Source organism: Ornithorhynchus anatinus, chromosome 13 (assembly GCF_004115215.2).
Source record: "Ornithorhynchus anatinus isolate Pmale09 chromosome 13, mOrnAna1.pri.v4, whole genome shotgun sequence".
Lineage (NCBI taxonomy): Eukaryota > Metazoa > Chordata > Mammalia > Monotremata > Ornithorhynchidae > Ornithorhynchus > Ornithorhynchus anatinus.
In genome coordinates this window covers 9,118,707-9,134,904 of record NC_041740.1, presented here as the reverse complement: position 1 = coordinate 9,134,904, position 16,198 = coordinate 9,118,707, and the positions used below count along the sequence as shown (strand labels likewise).

The 16,198-nt window shown below is 39.6% G+C and overlaps 1 protein-coding gene across 4 annotated transcripts in view; it reads right to left on the bottom strand.

The window, feature by feature from the left end:
• WDR37 (WD repeat domain 37) overlaps positions 1–16,198 on the bottom strand; it is a 46,839-nt gene that overhangs the window by 20,035 nt on the left and 10,606 nt on the right. For all 4 annotated transcript variants that reach the window (XM_029077684.2, XM_001509535.5, XM_029077682.2 and 1 more), the window contains exons 2-8: positions 10,348–10,525; positions 5,988–6,084; positions 5,238–5,333; positions 5,002–5,066; positions 2,614–2,749; positions 968–1,039; positions 416–460 (exon numbers count right to left, since the gene is read on the bottom strand). In XM_029077684.2, coding sequence (XP_028933517.1) covers positions 416–460; positions 968–1,039; positions 2,614–2,749; positions 5,002–5,066; positions 5,238–5,333; positions 5,988–6,084; positions 10,348–10,485 — 649 coding nt within the window. In that variant the 5' untranslated portion in view covers positions 10,486–10,525. The remainder of the gene's footprint in view (positions 1–415; positions 461–967; positions 1,040–2,613; positions 2,750–5,001; positions 5,067–5,237; positions 5,334–5,987; positions 6,085–10,347; positions 10,526–16,198) is intronic.

The following is a 16,198-nucleotide window of genomic DNA, read 5'->3' as shown; positions in this document are numbered from 1 at the left end:
GATAACAGAGTGTATACGGCGCTGGCCAAGCCACTAGCACTAGAATCAAGTCCTCTCTGAAGGCTGTCTGTCAGATCCAAGGCTTAGTCGTCCTTCCTGACATGAGATTCCATAATCAGCTTAATCAAAAGTATCTTTAGTCACTTAGACTATAATCTGGATGGCCTGTGTTACTGATGATGGAAGCTACACAAATAATTTACTGGTTTTCCTAAAATGTACAAAAATTTGAATAAGTAGACTAAACACCAGGCCCTGTCTAAGTGCATTCCTCGCCTCAAGAACTTTGTTATTAATTCACATTAGGCTCACAAGGCAGAACCATATCTAACTTGCAAAAAATGGTACAGTATCGCTGATATTCAGGTAATGCTCCTAATTCTACATGAATTTTTAAAGAAAAAACCCTACATACCTGTAAGAGCCAACTGCTCTGTGGGATGAAACTTTATGGAATTTACTGCATTAAGACAAAAGGTTAAAAGATCATTTTACTTGAGTGAAAAGTACAGTATATACAAATAGCAAAATTAATTCAATAGTATTTATTGAGCGCTTACTATGGCAGAGCACTGTACTAAGCGCTTGGAATGAACAAGTCGGCAGCAGATAGAGACAGTCCCTGCCCTTTGACGGGCTTACAGTCTAATCATCACTAATAAAAGTCAACAAAAGATTCAAAGACTTCACTATAGCAATGATAAAATCCAGATACAGGAAAAAAAATTCAAGAATTCATGTAGAGGTTCTGCAGTACTTATTTCCAGAGTCAGTATCACAGTATTCCTTTTTATCTTGCCTTATATAAATGAAAAATACCAGAAATTAAAGTCTATCAAGAAGAAAAATTAGAGAACAGGCCAACAAAGGTTGCAGCCAAAGTGCTAATACTTAAAATTAGTAATCGGCAAAACAGTAAACCAGAAGTTATTTGGGACAAGTAAGTTTTTATCCACCGAAGACTTACCCGATCCAACATGACCAGTGTACTTCACAAGGCACTTTCCTGTTTCTATGCTCCATAGGAGAGCCGTATGATCTGGAAAATAAGGAAAGTAGCATTTGTAATCTCATAGTAGTTACCAGGACTTTTTTTTCCTAGAAGGCCTCACCTCTGTTAGTGGAGAGGGAAGGTGGAGAGGCAACAAACTAGGTGTGGGAAAGTAAACAGATAAGGAAGAGAAAAGTGTATGTGGTGGGGAGAAGAGGGGAGGCAGAAAAGACTTTTTTTTTTTAAGAGCGTCCCCACACACTCCTCCTTCAAAGCACCTGAACTTTGGTTTTTGGGCTAACCATTAACGAGGAATATTAAATATTACCATTCCCACATTTCCCACATTTGAGTTTCAGGACATTATCTTGCTTCAAAAACACTACTGGTGATTTTGAAAAAGAATATGAATAGTCCAATATAAAGCATAACAGCTGGTGTTCTGCTGTACAATTACACTGCACCTGCATTTAATAGGAGACTGACTTTACTAAAATGGAAACATCGCTCATGTAAAGTCAAAACAAATAAAAGAAGTTCCAATCACTAGATCTAATTCCAAGAGTCACTAGTCGAGATACAAAAGATAAGATCCTGACTATCTACTGACCAAGTGGGACAATCGAAAACAGTTCTGATTACAAACAGCTATAGATGTAAGGGGGAAGATGGAAGTTCCCTGCTATTAATGATTACAACTGACTATCCATTTGTATTAGCACTAATCACCGCAATTTTTCCCTACAGGAATTTCAACAGTGAAAAATTCAAGAAAGTATGTTTCCATATCCATTTCTTTCACTGTGGAAAAAAAGAGCAAAAGATAGGTAAGATAGTGCTCTCTAAATTCAGCAAAATACGTAAACAAGTCTGTGAAATTAAACGCTCCAAATGCCTTCTTTTTCATCCCATCCGCTACACATTACTGTACAGCTGCTGACTGTTTAACAGATAAATACTCTATGGAAAATGTTTTTCTCTTAAATGGAATGACACCATTTCTTAAATCACCTCAGTATTTAAGAACAAAATAATGCATAATAATAGTTGCAGTTTTTAAATGCCAACAATGTGCCAAGCATTGTATCAAGGTTGGGACAGATAAAGATAACCAGAAGGGGAACAGACCCTGTTCCAGATGGGGCTCACAATCCAAGTAGGAGGGAGAACAGGTATTGAAGAATTTCCATTTTACAGATGAGGAAATTGAGGCACAGGGAAGTTAAGTGACTTGCCCAAAGTCACACAGCAGGGAAGTGGCAGAGACAGAATTAGAACCCAGGTCTTTATGACTCCTAGGGCGGTGCTCTTTCCCCTAGGGCCCGATGCTTTACAACAACGAGCAATAACAATGACAAGTCTCAAAAGCGAATGGAGCAAAAAAGCTGACTTGGACAAGAGGCCACAAGTGCTCCAGGTTTCCCTTGGCCGTCCTGCTCAAGGTCTCAGCGGGGATCTAGACTTTTAGATTTCCCATCTGGGCAACGAAACCTTGGCTTTAGTTCAGTCACTCCATCCCGAACAAGAGGATGTCAACAGTTCCATACCAATGACTGTTGTTCATCTTCCAGGAGTGGTATTTTTGGGAATTGTTTTAAAACACACATGTTTTTCAAGTTTACCAGCAGATGCAGTTCCCAACACCACTGGCTGGGTCTTGGTGACGCTGACATCCCAGATTCCATCCCTGTGGCCAACATACTCTTTCACTAGCTGGCATATAGCCCTCGACGTTGTTGTTTTGAAGCTGGAAACGATCTAAAACAACAAAGGGAATTCATTTTTTTCCATCAATTTTTGAACTTTAACCAGATATCAATGTTTTTCTCTTCCAATTAGTGTATGCAAAGAAGAACTAAAAATGGTTACTTAAAAAAACATGCTGACATTCTAAAAGGCATTAATCAAATTTAATTTTGCACCAAATTCAAACTAGGAATTTTGGATAATTTAGTAACAGAGAAGACCAGCAGACTCTTGTGGATTTCAATTTGTTTAATTTAGCCGATATTTCCCCCTATATATCTGACCTTCCCTGCTTAAGATTTTAGCACTTTGAGACCATGCTTGAATCCATTTGCATTTAATTCCTGGATTTTCTTAGGTTCCCTGGAGCTTGGGTGGTTTCTCTTTTATAGGCAAAGAAAAGCTATTCAATTTACAGATTAAAATATTTCCAAAATATTGTATCATTTTAGATCCTTTAAAATTTGCACAAGCAAATAGTAAATTAGCAAACTATCAGCAGTAAAAATGCTAACAGTCAAGAAGTTGCTGAGCCTTCAGAAAAAGGGCAAAAAGCATATATCAAATTCCTTTTTCTTAAGCCTCTACCAATAGTTCTTTTCCTAAAGGTGAATTTCATCTCCCAGAGTAATTTCAAGCTCCTATAACTGACTGAACTAGTTTAGATTCAGAAATAATTTAGATTCAAAGTACAAAAGTGAATGGCTCAAAGTCCAATTCTGCAGACCAGAAGGCTTGCCAATTTACTATGCCAAAACCTTCCAATCCTACAATATGAAGCAAAATAGGAAGATTACTGTGTTACTTTACAGATTCAAATGCCCCATGTTGGCAATATGCCCTTTACACTTTTGCTGCTTATCAGCTTCTACAATATCCTGCAGTTGTTGAGTTCATCGCACAGCGGTTTCCACTGGAACAGAATAATGAAAACAGAAATTGGGTAATGTGGAAAAACATCTTACTCAATAACAGAACTGAATACTGAAAATAAATGGAAGCATTTTGTATATAGATATTTTTATCCCATAGTTTTCAAAATAGTTAAAAATAAACTTGGGTCACTAATTTCCAAAATTCATTTTTCTAAGTTCATTTTCTCATCTTTCTCCTAGTAAAACAACACTATGAACTGTCAACTGTGGCCAAAAAAGATTAATTTTCCTTTGCCCACTATGTAACTGCACATGATGCAAGTTTTTCAAGGATCTGAGTCAGAAGGAGTTTGATTAACTGTAGCTTGTTTTGTCAGTGCTTATGGTCTGCCTGGGGAACAGAAAAGGGTTTTTTTTACTAAAAATCAGATTTGGGCACAAACCAGGACTCCAAATTTTGAGTCAATTCCTTCACTCCAACTAATTTCTTAAATATTTTAATACTGACTGGTTTTCATTTGAGCATCGATGGGATGCCAGGTGGCATTCACAGGTGCATACCTTCTTAGACTTTTCAATTCATTTTTCCCCATAGATCTGTATGAACTTAAAAAGTAATTATTAGATTTTTCAGCAAAGAAAAAACCCCAGCTTTTCTTTTTAGTTTATGAAGCAGTACACCTCTTACATTCTACTACCCAAGCTGACTTCCCCTCACATCACAAATGCCTTGGGCTTTGTAAGCCTGGCCTTAGTCTTTAAGTCACTTAACTTCTCTGGACCTCGGTTTCCCCATCCATAAAATGGAGATTACATTCCCATTCTCGCTCCTACTTGGACTGTGAGCCTTGTGTGGGATGGGAACTGCATTTAAACTGATTAACTTGTATCTATTCCAGGACTTAGTATGGTGCTTGGCCGAGTAAGTGCTTAATAAATATCACACTTCTTATTACTGATTGAGAATTAAAAATCAATAAATCCCTAGCCTCGTACTTCACCTGTTGCACTCAACACTTTCAGTTTGACTTCTCAGATAGAAACTTTAGACTAGGCTTTTTTTTCAGAGGGAAGTTTACATAACTGAAAGAAGCTAAGTTGCTCTATATATCAGATACTTTCAAATCAAACCATTTAACCCAAAAAAATAATATTTTCTGGTTTCTTTCAATACCTTCATTTTTAAAGTATAATCTCTCCCATGCACTATGAGAGTTAACTTTTGCAAATATTCCACACACTGCTCACATACACACTATCATTAGTATTGATCATAATATTTAGAGGCATCGCTAGGAAATGAGATGCTGTTTTTCTGTTTTGCAGAAAAATACAATCATGCACATCTTAAATACTACACTGATGTGGAACCGAGGATGACTTCCATACCTTGCTAGTAGAAGCTTTGTAAGTGGTCTTTAACTTCTGAGAAAGCTGACTGGTACTATGACTGGCTGTTGAGACAAAGAGTTGACATTGAAATAGGTATCACAACTTTCGAAGACTGTAGAAGTAAAACTGAATTAGTTATTCTCATTCTAATTCAAATCTGATCCCATAAACAATTTTAGAAGGGAAAAATCAATCTTGATTCTAAACAAGTTATGTTAGAAAGTTAATCTCACCTTTTGTTTTCAGTTGTCCCTTACTTAGTTCGGCCCCATCAATCGTTTGTCCTTCAGCTGTTAAACGCTCATTGAGTGTTTCAATTTCTCTTCTCACTAATAAGATGAAAAAAAGAGAAAATATAATCTGAGATATTCCACGAGATTTTTAATTCATTTTTACAGCTGCTCTATCTCATAAAACATAAAACATGCTCTTATTCTAAGAAATGTGGAGTAAGTTATTAAACTAAAATCAACAAGGCTAATTCGGCAAGTTCTGACAAGAAAATAAAAAATTGCAAGGAATCAGTAAACTTGATAGACACTCCACAGATCAATGTCAGAACCCTTCTACCACTTAGATTCCACTGCCTTTCACAAGAAGCAAGAGTCACCATATAGGCAAGAAATGATCTTGAGATTCATATTAACAGTGATCTAAAACCTTTTTGAAGCTCCCATCAAATCCCTGTCCTCCCCCCGACTTCCCATCACTGTAGACGGCACCACCATCCTTCCTATCTCATAAACCTGTAACCCTGGCATTTTCAACCCGCGTATCCAAGCCATCACTAAATCCCGTCGGTCCCACCTTCACAACATCGCTAAAAACCACGTTTTCCTCTCCATCCAAACTACTACCACGTTAATACAATCACTCATCCTGTCCCGCTTGGATTACTGCATCAGCCTCCTTGCTGACCTCCCCGCCTCCTGTCTCTCCCCATTCCAGTCCATACTTCACTCTGCTGCCCGGACCATACTCACATTCTAAGTTTTCAATATAAAGGTTTTCAAACTCTCTTTCTATTTGCCCAAATAGTTCCAGAAGTGTATTCCGAACTGAGGAAGGAAGTTTAGAATCCTACAAGGAGAAGAAAAAGAAAATGTGATAACTTTGTTGTCAAGGAACAATATGTTGACCAATTGCCAACACGTAATCATGCTTTGAATTAATTACCAAGGTTCCATAATCCCTCCTTCCCACTCTCTCTCTCACTCTCATGTGTGTGTATGTATATATACATACACACACATACTTTTGTATATCTTTTACATAACAATAACTTCAATTAAAGGACCTAAAAGATAAATGGGTGGAGGAGGATTGGCAAGCGAGATGCCACAGCAGATAACAGATCTGATTCTTCCCGTACCATCTGGGAAGGCACAATGCAGATATGAGTCTTTCTCCTTCTCCTCCTGTTCCACAGTTCACTGACCCAATCAGACCTAGGTATCACACTCAGCTGCCACGATGCTGATGCCCTTTGACCAGGAAATGAATTTTCCGAGCCCCAAAACAGTGCATTGGAAAATCTGGTTCCAGAGAACAGCAATAGAGGCATACCAAGACTATGTGCCCCATGTGGGACAAACCAATTCTGCTGCACTTAACCCAGTGTTTTTAAAAGAGTGTTTGACACATAGAAAGCACCTAACGAGTATCATAATTATTATACCCCTAGTTCAAGAAATCATATTTACTGAATGCCTACTCTGTACAGAGCACTGTTCTAAGCACCTGGGAGAGTACGATATAACAGAATTGGTAGACACAGCTCCTTCCCACAGCGAGTTTACAGTCTAGAGGGGAACGTAGACATTAATATAAATAAATAAATCAGAGATATGTATATCAGTGCTGTAAGACTGAGGGAGAGGTGAATACAGGGTGCAAATCCAAGAGTAAGGATGATGCAGAAGGGAGTGGGAGAAAAGGAAAAGGGGGTTTAGTCAGGGAAGGCCCCTTGGAGGAGATGTGCTTTTAATAACTCAACAGTATATATCTTCATCACCCTATTTATTTTATTTTGTTTAATGAGATGTACATCACCCTGATTCTATTTATTTGCCATTGTTTTTATGAGATGTTCTTCCCTTTGACTCTATTTATTGCCATTGTTCTTGTCTGCCTGTCTCCCCCGATCAGACTGTAAGCCCATCAAAGGGCAGGGACTGTCTCTATCTGTTGCCGAATTGTTCATTCCAAGCGCTTAGTACAGTGCTCTGCACATAGTAAGCACTCAATAAATACTATTGAATGAATGAATGAATGAATGAATAAGGTTTTGAAGGTGGGGAGATTGACTGTCTGTTAGATATGAAGAGGGAGGTGGTTGGTTCTAGTTTGGAACAACCAAAGTACATAAAATTTGGAGATGCATTATGTACTCAGTGCAGACACAGCCCAAAATCTATAAGCTTTGCCCAGTACTGTGTCCATCATGTTTGGGGCTAGTTCTAACAAATTACATTTAAGTCTATGAGAAAGCAACCGCACAGCCCAGTTAAAAGAGCACGGGCCTGGGAATCAGAAGACCTGGGTCCTAATCCAGACCCGGGTTAATACAATCAAGTATCCAGAAAAGAGGAAAGGTTCTGCTGGCTTTTAAACAACAGGGACTTCAGGGGTTGAGGGTGCTGGTGGCTGTGGCTACCTGAAAAAGTTATTTCCCCAAGAGACGAGGAACCTTCAATTTGCTGACTTCCTGCCTGCTAATGATTAGATAAGGGAGGAGAGGTAGAAGGGGAGCTAGATGCTGTGGCTAATGGCTCTCAAAAAAACCCATTTGGTTCAGCCCTTCCCTTTCAGATGATCGCTTCAAGCAAAAATAGTTCCCTTTCCATTTTCCTAACCTGAGAATAAGGTCTTCTTAATTGGGTTCTGAGACAGCGTCAATGTCTAATAGCTCAGGCCCTCTTAGCAGAGGCTAGCTGAAGGACCATCAGCTCAGCCTGGGAAAGTGAATCCAAGTTCCACAACATACTCCCTCACATAAGAAGTTCCATGAGGGCAGTTGTGCCCCTAATGAAAGGACTGAAAGAATATAAGGCAACGTTACAAATAGAGAAGATGATGAGGTCTAGGGAGGAAAATAAACAGCCTTCATTGGAGGTTTACCTTTCAAATCATTTCTTCCATTTTACTGACTGAAATGGAAATAATAGGATTAGAAATAGTCAAGATTCAAATTCTGTTCTTCTAAAATAAAGGAAGTTGAGTATATCCAGCTGTGGGCAGTTTCAGCCCAGGAATTCTTCAAACCTAAACTGAATATTACCTACTAATGTTGGGTTTAATATCCTTTAATGTAGCTATCTGGAATATTTGTTAAAATACACTGTAGATAACAGTTCTGGCCATGACTCATTTTTCCAACTGCTGGATCAAAAAACAAGAGGATCCGGAAAATGACTCATTTGAAAATAATCAGATTTAAATAGTTCCCTAACAAAGACACTGTCCAATAACAAAAACAAAGTATTTGAAATACAAACAGCATGTCCTTATTTTAAGATAAAATTCCTTCCTCACAACCCTCACTTGACTGTGACATGCGTCAATCCTGAGATAAGGAATCTTTGTACTTATAAAGATATATACTTTTAATGATCACCTTAATTATGAAATTTAGGACGGTATTTTTTATGCTATTCGTGAAGCACTTATTATGTTCCAGGCACTGTTCTAAGCGCTGAGGTAGGTATAAGCTAATCAGGTACAGTCATTCCCCATTATACAGATGATGCAGACTGACAGTGATCTCTCTCCAGTTGGCATTAATTTTCAGTCTCCCAGTACTATCTTCAGTAATTTTGAAGTCCAGCTTCTGCCCTTCGCATTCTGTACCTGCTCCTTCTGTTCAATCAACTCTCTGCCCTGTCTTCTCGATTTGTTAGTCGGCTTCTCCCCCTCGTTGTACCCACTCTCTCTGCAATCTCTCAGCTTCATGCCCGTTCAGCTTCCTTCCCTCCTACCTTCCCCCTCTTCGGGTTTTCTTCGCCAGCTTCTCTCCCTCTCATCTGTTTCCCCTCCCTCTGGGCTTTATCTTTCTTATTTACCTCTCCCTCCAATGTCGTTTTGCTCCTTTTTCTCACTAGGCCTCTTGCTCTGCTGTGGGATTCTCTTCTTCTCAATCTGCTCTCATTTCATTCCTCTGCTTCGGCATCTACCTATGCCCACACAGAGAAGCTGAAGCTTATTATGCAAACTGAGAAGTACTTTGAGGGCTTTCAATCTGAGGAACACAGATGGCACATACAACCCCATTTTCAGATGGAACATTGAGAAATACAATGACACAGAAATTTTCAGAGTTTCAAAGGTCACGAAGTGGTGAAAGTCAACCAGAGCTCATGCTTTTATGTCCTAGAACTACAGTGCCTATCTAATTAGCCTTAGAATTCAGAGGAAGGGGATGGTTTGCTTACTTTTTTGGTTAAAATATATTTTTTTTAACTCACCAGTTAAATGCACATCTACAAAAGATCGTACTCTTTATTTTAAAAGAAAAAGATCAAAACTCAACCAGATGAATGGGGTATTGGTTCAGTTAAGCAAGGGGAGTATCAAACCATCAGAAGAAATTAAAAATAAGCTTGCTCTGAACAGGCCAGGAAGAGGTTCCACCACTGAGAAATAGAAAGCTTATGCGGGTGGAAAAAAGATTGATAGACAAGTGGGCTTGAAATAGCTTGGTCTTTGCCCACTAGATAGCATAGAGGAAAAACTTCTGAAGACTGGAAGACACAATTACTATCCAGCACATTTGGGCATTTTCTTCCCACCTTGGTAGCAAGAGACACAGAGGAGCTGAATCACTGCCCCTCACTGAGCAAACCCATTCATAGAGCCTCTATCTTCTGTAAGCTTGTTGTGGACAGGGAATATGTCTGTTATATAAGTATACTGTGCTCTCCCGAGAGCTTAGTATAGTGATCTGCACACAGTAAACGCACAATACACGACTAAGCTAGTCACAGGCAGAAACATTTGTGTCTCCCAACTCTGTTGTGCTGTACTCTCCCAAGCTTCTAGTACTGCGCTCTGCACAGCTCACTGTGGGCAGGAAATGTGTCTGTTATATCTGTACTGTACAAAGTAAGCGCTCAATAAATATGACTAATTGATTGGAGCGCTCGATAAATACCACTAACTGACTTACGGCTCTACAAGCATTATAAAGACAGACTATGTCTATATTTTACCACAGCTCCGGGTAGCATGGGGCCTGTGTTGTGGAAACACTAGCGTTTACCCTAATATGTCTCAGGCCTGGCTTTCTACTCCACCACAAATCACCTTCTGAGCTGCAATGGAGGAATGCTGATCAACACTTCTCACCTGGCCTTCCAACATTTCCCTTGGCAGGCCCGTCCTTTCTTGTTCCGAGCTGTTGGTTCTTCGTATAGAGAGGCTATGAGACTTGCGTTTCTGCTTGGCTTGGCGAGCAGTTGCACAGCTTCCGCTTTCTGTGGGCATTACTTCCAGAAGGTAACGTCCGGGTGCCTCCTGCAATGAGCTAAAGAAATCGAAAATCATCAATAAACCAGTCAACCAATAGGATGTATTGAGCACGTATTGTGTTCAGAGCACTCGGCTATTTTCTTATTTGCATTTAGAAGCTCTACAAAGAAAGCAATTTGACAGACTATACTTTAGGATCACTTTTATAACAAGTCAATCTTGATTCTTGTATTCAGACTGTGAGTCCCAAATGAGACAGGGATTGTGTCCAACCTAATTATCTTGCATCTATCCCAACATTTGGCACAATGCTTGGCACAGAAAAAGCATTTAACCCAAACCCTGTCCTTACCCTGTCTCTCCCTTCACAGTAGACCAACACCACTAACCTCCCTGTCGCAGAAGCCTTTAACCTTGGCGTTATCCTCGACTCATCTCTTTCATTGAACCCACATGGTCAATCTACCTCCAAATCCTATCAGTTCTTCCTTCACAACTTTGCTAAAATCCATCCTTTCCTCTCCAACCAAACTGCTACAACACTGACCCAAGCACTTATCCTATCCTGCCTTGATTACTGCATCGGCCTCCTCGTTGACCTCCCCGCCTTCCCACTCCAGTCCCGACTTCAGTCTGCTGCACAGATCATTTTTCTACCAAACCACTCAGTCCACATCTCCTCACTCCTCAGGAACCTCCAGTGGTTGCCCTTCCTCCTCCACATCCAACAGAAACTCCTTACCATCAGCTTTAAAGCACTCGATCAGCTCGCCCCCTTTCCCGCCCCCCATCTCACTGGTTTCCTACAACAACCCAGCCCCCACACACTTCTCTAACGTCTACCTATTCACTGTACCACAGTCTCATCTATCTTGCCTCCAACCCCTTGCCCATGTTCTCCCTCTATCTGGAGCTCCCTCCCCCCTTCATATCTGATAGCCCAAGACTCTCCCCACCTTTAACACCTTATTAAAATCACATCTCCTCCATGAGGCCTTCCCCAATTAAGCCCTCTTTCCCCTACTCCTTTCTGCAATCACCTCTGCATTTGGATCTATACACTTTAAGCACTTGATAGTCACCCCACCCTCAGCCCCATGGCACTTATGTACATATCCATAATTTAATGTCTGTTTCCCCCTTTAGACTGTACATTCCTTTTGGGCAGGGAATGTGTCTACCAACTCTGTCGTACCGTACTCTCCCAACCACTTAGTGCAGTGCTCTGCACACAGTAAGGATCAATAAATACCATCAGTGGATTAACAAATACCATAAGCATTATTACTTATTGTTTCAATCGAATATTTCAAGATATTTTCCCTGGGAAGACTGACTATAAAGTTTTTTGTGGGAGAAAGGGCTGTTGCTAAAATTTTAAAACAATGGAACCTGAGATCAGATGCATCTTTTTTGAAACTACATACAGGATGGTTAATTGAGAAAAGACAGGCTTGCTGGAAAAAGATGCATGGATGAAGTTTAATTTTACACACACCTTCTTTTCACAGCCCTTCAGGTCCTTCTATCTCCTTTTACCCAACTTCTGACCTTTGCCTAATTGTATCAATATAACAGAAGCACTGTGGCACTTGATAAATATAAGGTAATTTCCTTTTGGACAAACAATGGATTACACTGCATTGCAAAGAATCAACTGAGTATTAAGTTACTATGAGTCTCTACTAACCATACAGATTTTTTATAGCTAAGGAAAGCTACAGATTAAACAGCTTTATCCTACTAAATTTAGATACCTGCCTCTGAATTATTAAATCATTTCAACACCTAAGGAACCATTTATCACATACTCCACTTAGAAAAATGTAAGCTTGCGACGGGCAGGGAACGTGTCCTGTTATATTATACTCTCTCAGACACTTAGGAGAGTGCTTTGCATATAGTAAGCACTCAATAAATACGATTGATTGATTGATGGTTAATTTTATGTTAAGAATGAAACTAGTTACTTAATTTTAAAGTCCCTAAAAATGAGACATGTAGTTTCTTTGCGCTACTAAAGATAGATGCCTGAATTTGTCTAGCAAACTGGACTTCAGTTGATAATATCCACTGCAGCAGTAACTCAAACAATGCTCCAGATCACTGAGAAATCAGTAGAAAAGTTATACTGCCATCAACACATATTTGATTCTCGGCAACTACTTCACTGTTCATTTTTTTCCTTCCCTATATTGACTGAAATCATTTTTCATCAACCATGAAGTACACCACACATTATCCAAAGATTGTAAAAAGATGTTTAATTGAATTATTTTGAAATCATATATTTCAAAGTCATAATTTCATAATCATATATCTAATGGCGATATTCTACTGCTACGTTCTTGTAGATGAACGTCAAAAACGGTTCCACTTTAAAATAGACAAGGCAAAATGTTCACAAGAATACCCAGTAAGGAATAATCTTATATTGAAAACGAATGGACTAGATGGCAAATCTCACCCTTAATTACTCTGGCTTCTTAAAATCTTAAGCATTGAAAATTCTTGTTTTCAAACTTCCACAAAATAGGAAGATTTCTGGCTCAAAGATCTAGAAAATAATTTTCTGCTTTATTTGTAAGTCACAGTCAAAAATTCAGGGGACAACTACAACCTTAAACACATGAAATTCTACTTTTTGGAGATTAATTATCCTAGAAAAATAGCAAGACTACAGAAATCTCTGCATACGGCTACCTGCATATTTAATACATAAGAACGGGGCATGCTCCCTGGATCCAACCTGGCTCACAGAGGGCACGTGGCAGGATCAACAGAGTGTGGAAAACAAGGCCCAGCTTCAGAAATCATTATGGTCAAGTAAGTGAGGTCAGAGGATGGCATTTCCATTCTTTCCTTTTCCTTAACTGCCTCATCCCTAGTCACCTTCAACTGGGTGAAGCTATTCATTCATTCAATCGTATTTATTGAGCGTTTACTGTGTGCAGAACACTGTACTAAGCTCTTGGGAGAGTACAATACAGAAATAGAGAGCGACAATCCGTGCCCACAAGGAGCTCAGTCTTGCTGGGGGAAGGGAATTCCTCTAGTCTACAGAAATGTCCTTCCAGGCCTCTACCATAAAAATAAGGGCAACAGCAAGAATTATGAATAATACTTAATGTAAATGTTTCCATAGTTAGGTTTTGCCATGATGAGCCCTTTTATCGTACAGAAGAAACATTTGCTCGATTCACGTTCTACCTTAAGAATTGCCCACGGATTAAAGTTTCTGAGAAGCAAATGAAGAATTAAAATTCAAGTTAATGGTCAATTCCTGGGGCAACAGCCTTAGCAAGCAAAATAATGTAGTTGAGTTACCCTAGTGAACAACATAATCTGAAGTAACTACCTTAATTGGACAGTGAAACTTCAAAGTAAACACCAAACACTTTCTCCAGAGAGTTTTCCGCCTGTCAAATTCTGAATTTAGAAGCCAAAACATCTTCCCTGAAGGTTTGTTTTTATTTAACTATGCCAAGTTTCTATGACAACTTACTAAGATAAATGTATCCAAGAAGCTTATTTCTTTCAAACAATTCACATGACCCCAGCTCAAATAGTCACCCAGAGCCCAGTTTCTTCAGAGCCCAGTTTCTTCAGAATCTAATCTGGTCCTCTGGCTTTATTTTAAAAACACCAACAGCATTTGGGGATGTATTCTGGGGAATTTCTGGTCCATAAAACCAAGGATTTAAGTAGATTCCATAATTCGAAACATGGCAGTCTCAATAAGCCATCCAGTTTGAAATTAACCACTGGAAGTATCTACAGTTGGAAATTATTTAGTGTTCTGCTGTTCAAAAACAATTTCAAAGACAGTATTTTCTTAATATATTTTCACCCCAATACCTGAGAAATCCGACTCTTCCAAACTCAACTGTTAAACAGGTTTTCATTAAAAAATGTTATCTAAGTGACTTTAAAAAGTTATTCTGAAATAAGTTTTCATTTAGCTAAATGAATTCCTTAATTATAATACATTTCTCAATTCATATCACTACTTTTGAGTTAAGACTGTGAGCCCCACGTGGGACAACCTGATTATCTTGAATCTACCCCAGTGCTCAGAACAGTGCTTGGCACATAGTAAGCACTTAACAAATACCATAATTATTATTTTATTACTGCAAAAACTGGAGTTGGCAGAAGGACATACATCTTCCCTCTTCACCACTAGCTATCTGAATGAGGACCCAGAAAAGGAGCACTACCGTATCTGCAGGGACAAAGTGTGCAAGACACTTTCTCTCAAAGACACTCACACCTATTGATGCGGCCTCACCTTAAACAATACTAATGATCAAAATTATAATGACTTTTAGGAAGTCACCTATAAGTACAAGTGGATAACAAAAATCCGGATCTAAGATATAACTACCTGAATATCTATTGCCAGGAAAACTACTTACAGCTTAGGATTAATGCAAATACGATCGACTTTTCACTGCTTGGAAGTGGGGGCGTATTTTCCTGTATTTTTAAAGTTATATTTGCATCGCTGCTCAACTTCCTTCAATTCAGAACTCAAACAACAGACTTCTTCCAGTCGACTAGACTGTTGATTAGGATCAGCTAGGAAAAGTGGGAAAACTTACAAAGTTCAAAAAGGCTTTAGATAAGATTCATGATCCACAATGAGCTGAAAGAGGCAAACCTCAGGAATGTTAAAAGCAACATCCCAAAACATGAGGAAAAGATTTTAAAGGGACAACCATTAACACCATTCTTCCCGGGCAGCCTTTAGTTCTACTATCAGAGCCAGGATCCCAGGCAGAATGATCCACTGGTCTGACCCCAGGTTGGCAGTTCTTATGTAAGGGCTCTAAGAAGTAAGAAGTGCGAGGTGAAGCTTTCACAGATCTCTCCTTTGTTCAGACTGACTGCGACCGTAAACAAGATCCCTCAAGTGACGGGCTCCAGAATGTATTGCCCTTCCCTGAGAAGACTATAAAAGCCTCCCAAAGCTGGCACAATCCCAAAGGGCATCGCAGAAGTACCACTTCTAGGACCTATAAATTCAACTTTAATACTAATGTTTAAAGTGAAGGGTGAAGGAAGAGTGGAAAAGTGCTGCCTGAGCCCATCCTCAAGTTCACTGGGCGAGAGGCCAATCTGGCTGGCTAAGCCTGGTATTAATCTGGCCGATCTGAGACCATAACAGGCTATTTTCATGGCCCAGAGACTTTCACCTGGTGGGAGTGGGAATCGTGTCGGTTCACTGCCCCTCCCTCCACACCAATTTTAGGACTGGGTCATTCAAAATATTGCACTCACTTCAGGGAAAATGGGCCATCAGTGAAGCTGAGGACAGATGGCTCCTCCTACTCTCAGTTTTAATCTCTCAAAGTGAATTGCGCTAAAAATGTAATCAATTCTAACCCATTGCTACTAACACTCTATGTCTTCATTTTTTTTTTATTCCAGCCTAGAACCGCTCATTTTGACAGATCAGAAGGGCGGCTCTGCCTTTTTGCTGGTAAAGCTGAAAGAAGGTGAAAGCTGTTCACTAGAAACTCTTCTACCTGGCAGGGAGGGAAAGATATGATTTAGGGAAAAGGAAAAGTAATCAAGGAGGGCCTGCTGGAAGCACTGTGATTTCAGAAGGGCTTTGAACAATGGAATTCCAAGTAGGAGGTTGGGCATGAGCAAGGGGTCAGAGGTGGGAGAGACAAGGACAAAGTGCTGTGAGTAGGTTAACTTGAGAGGGACAAAGAGTGTG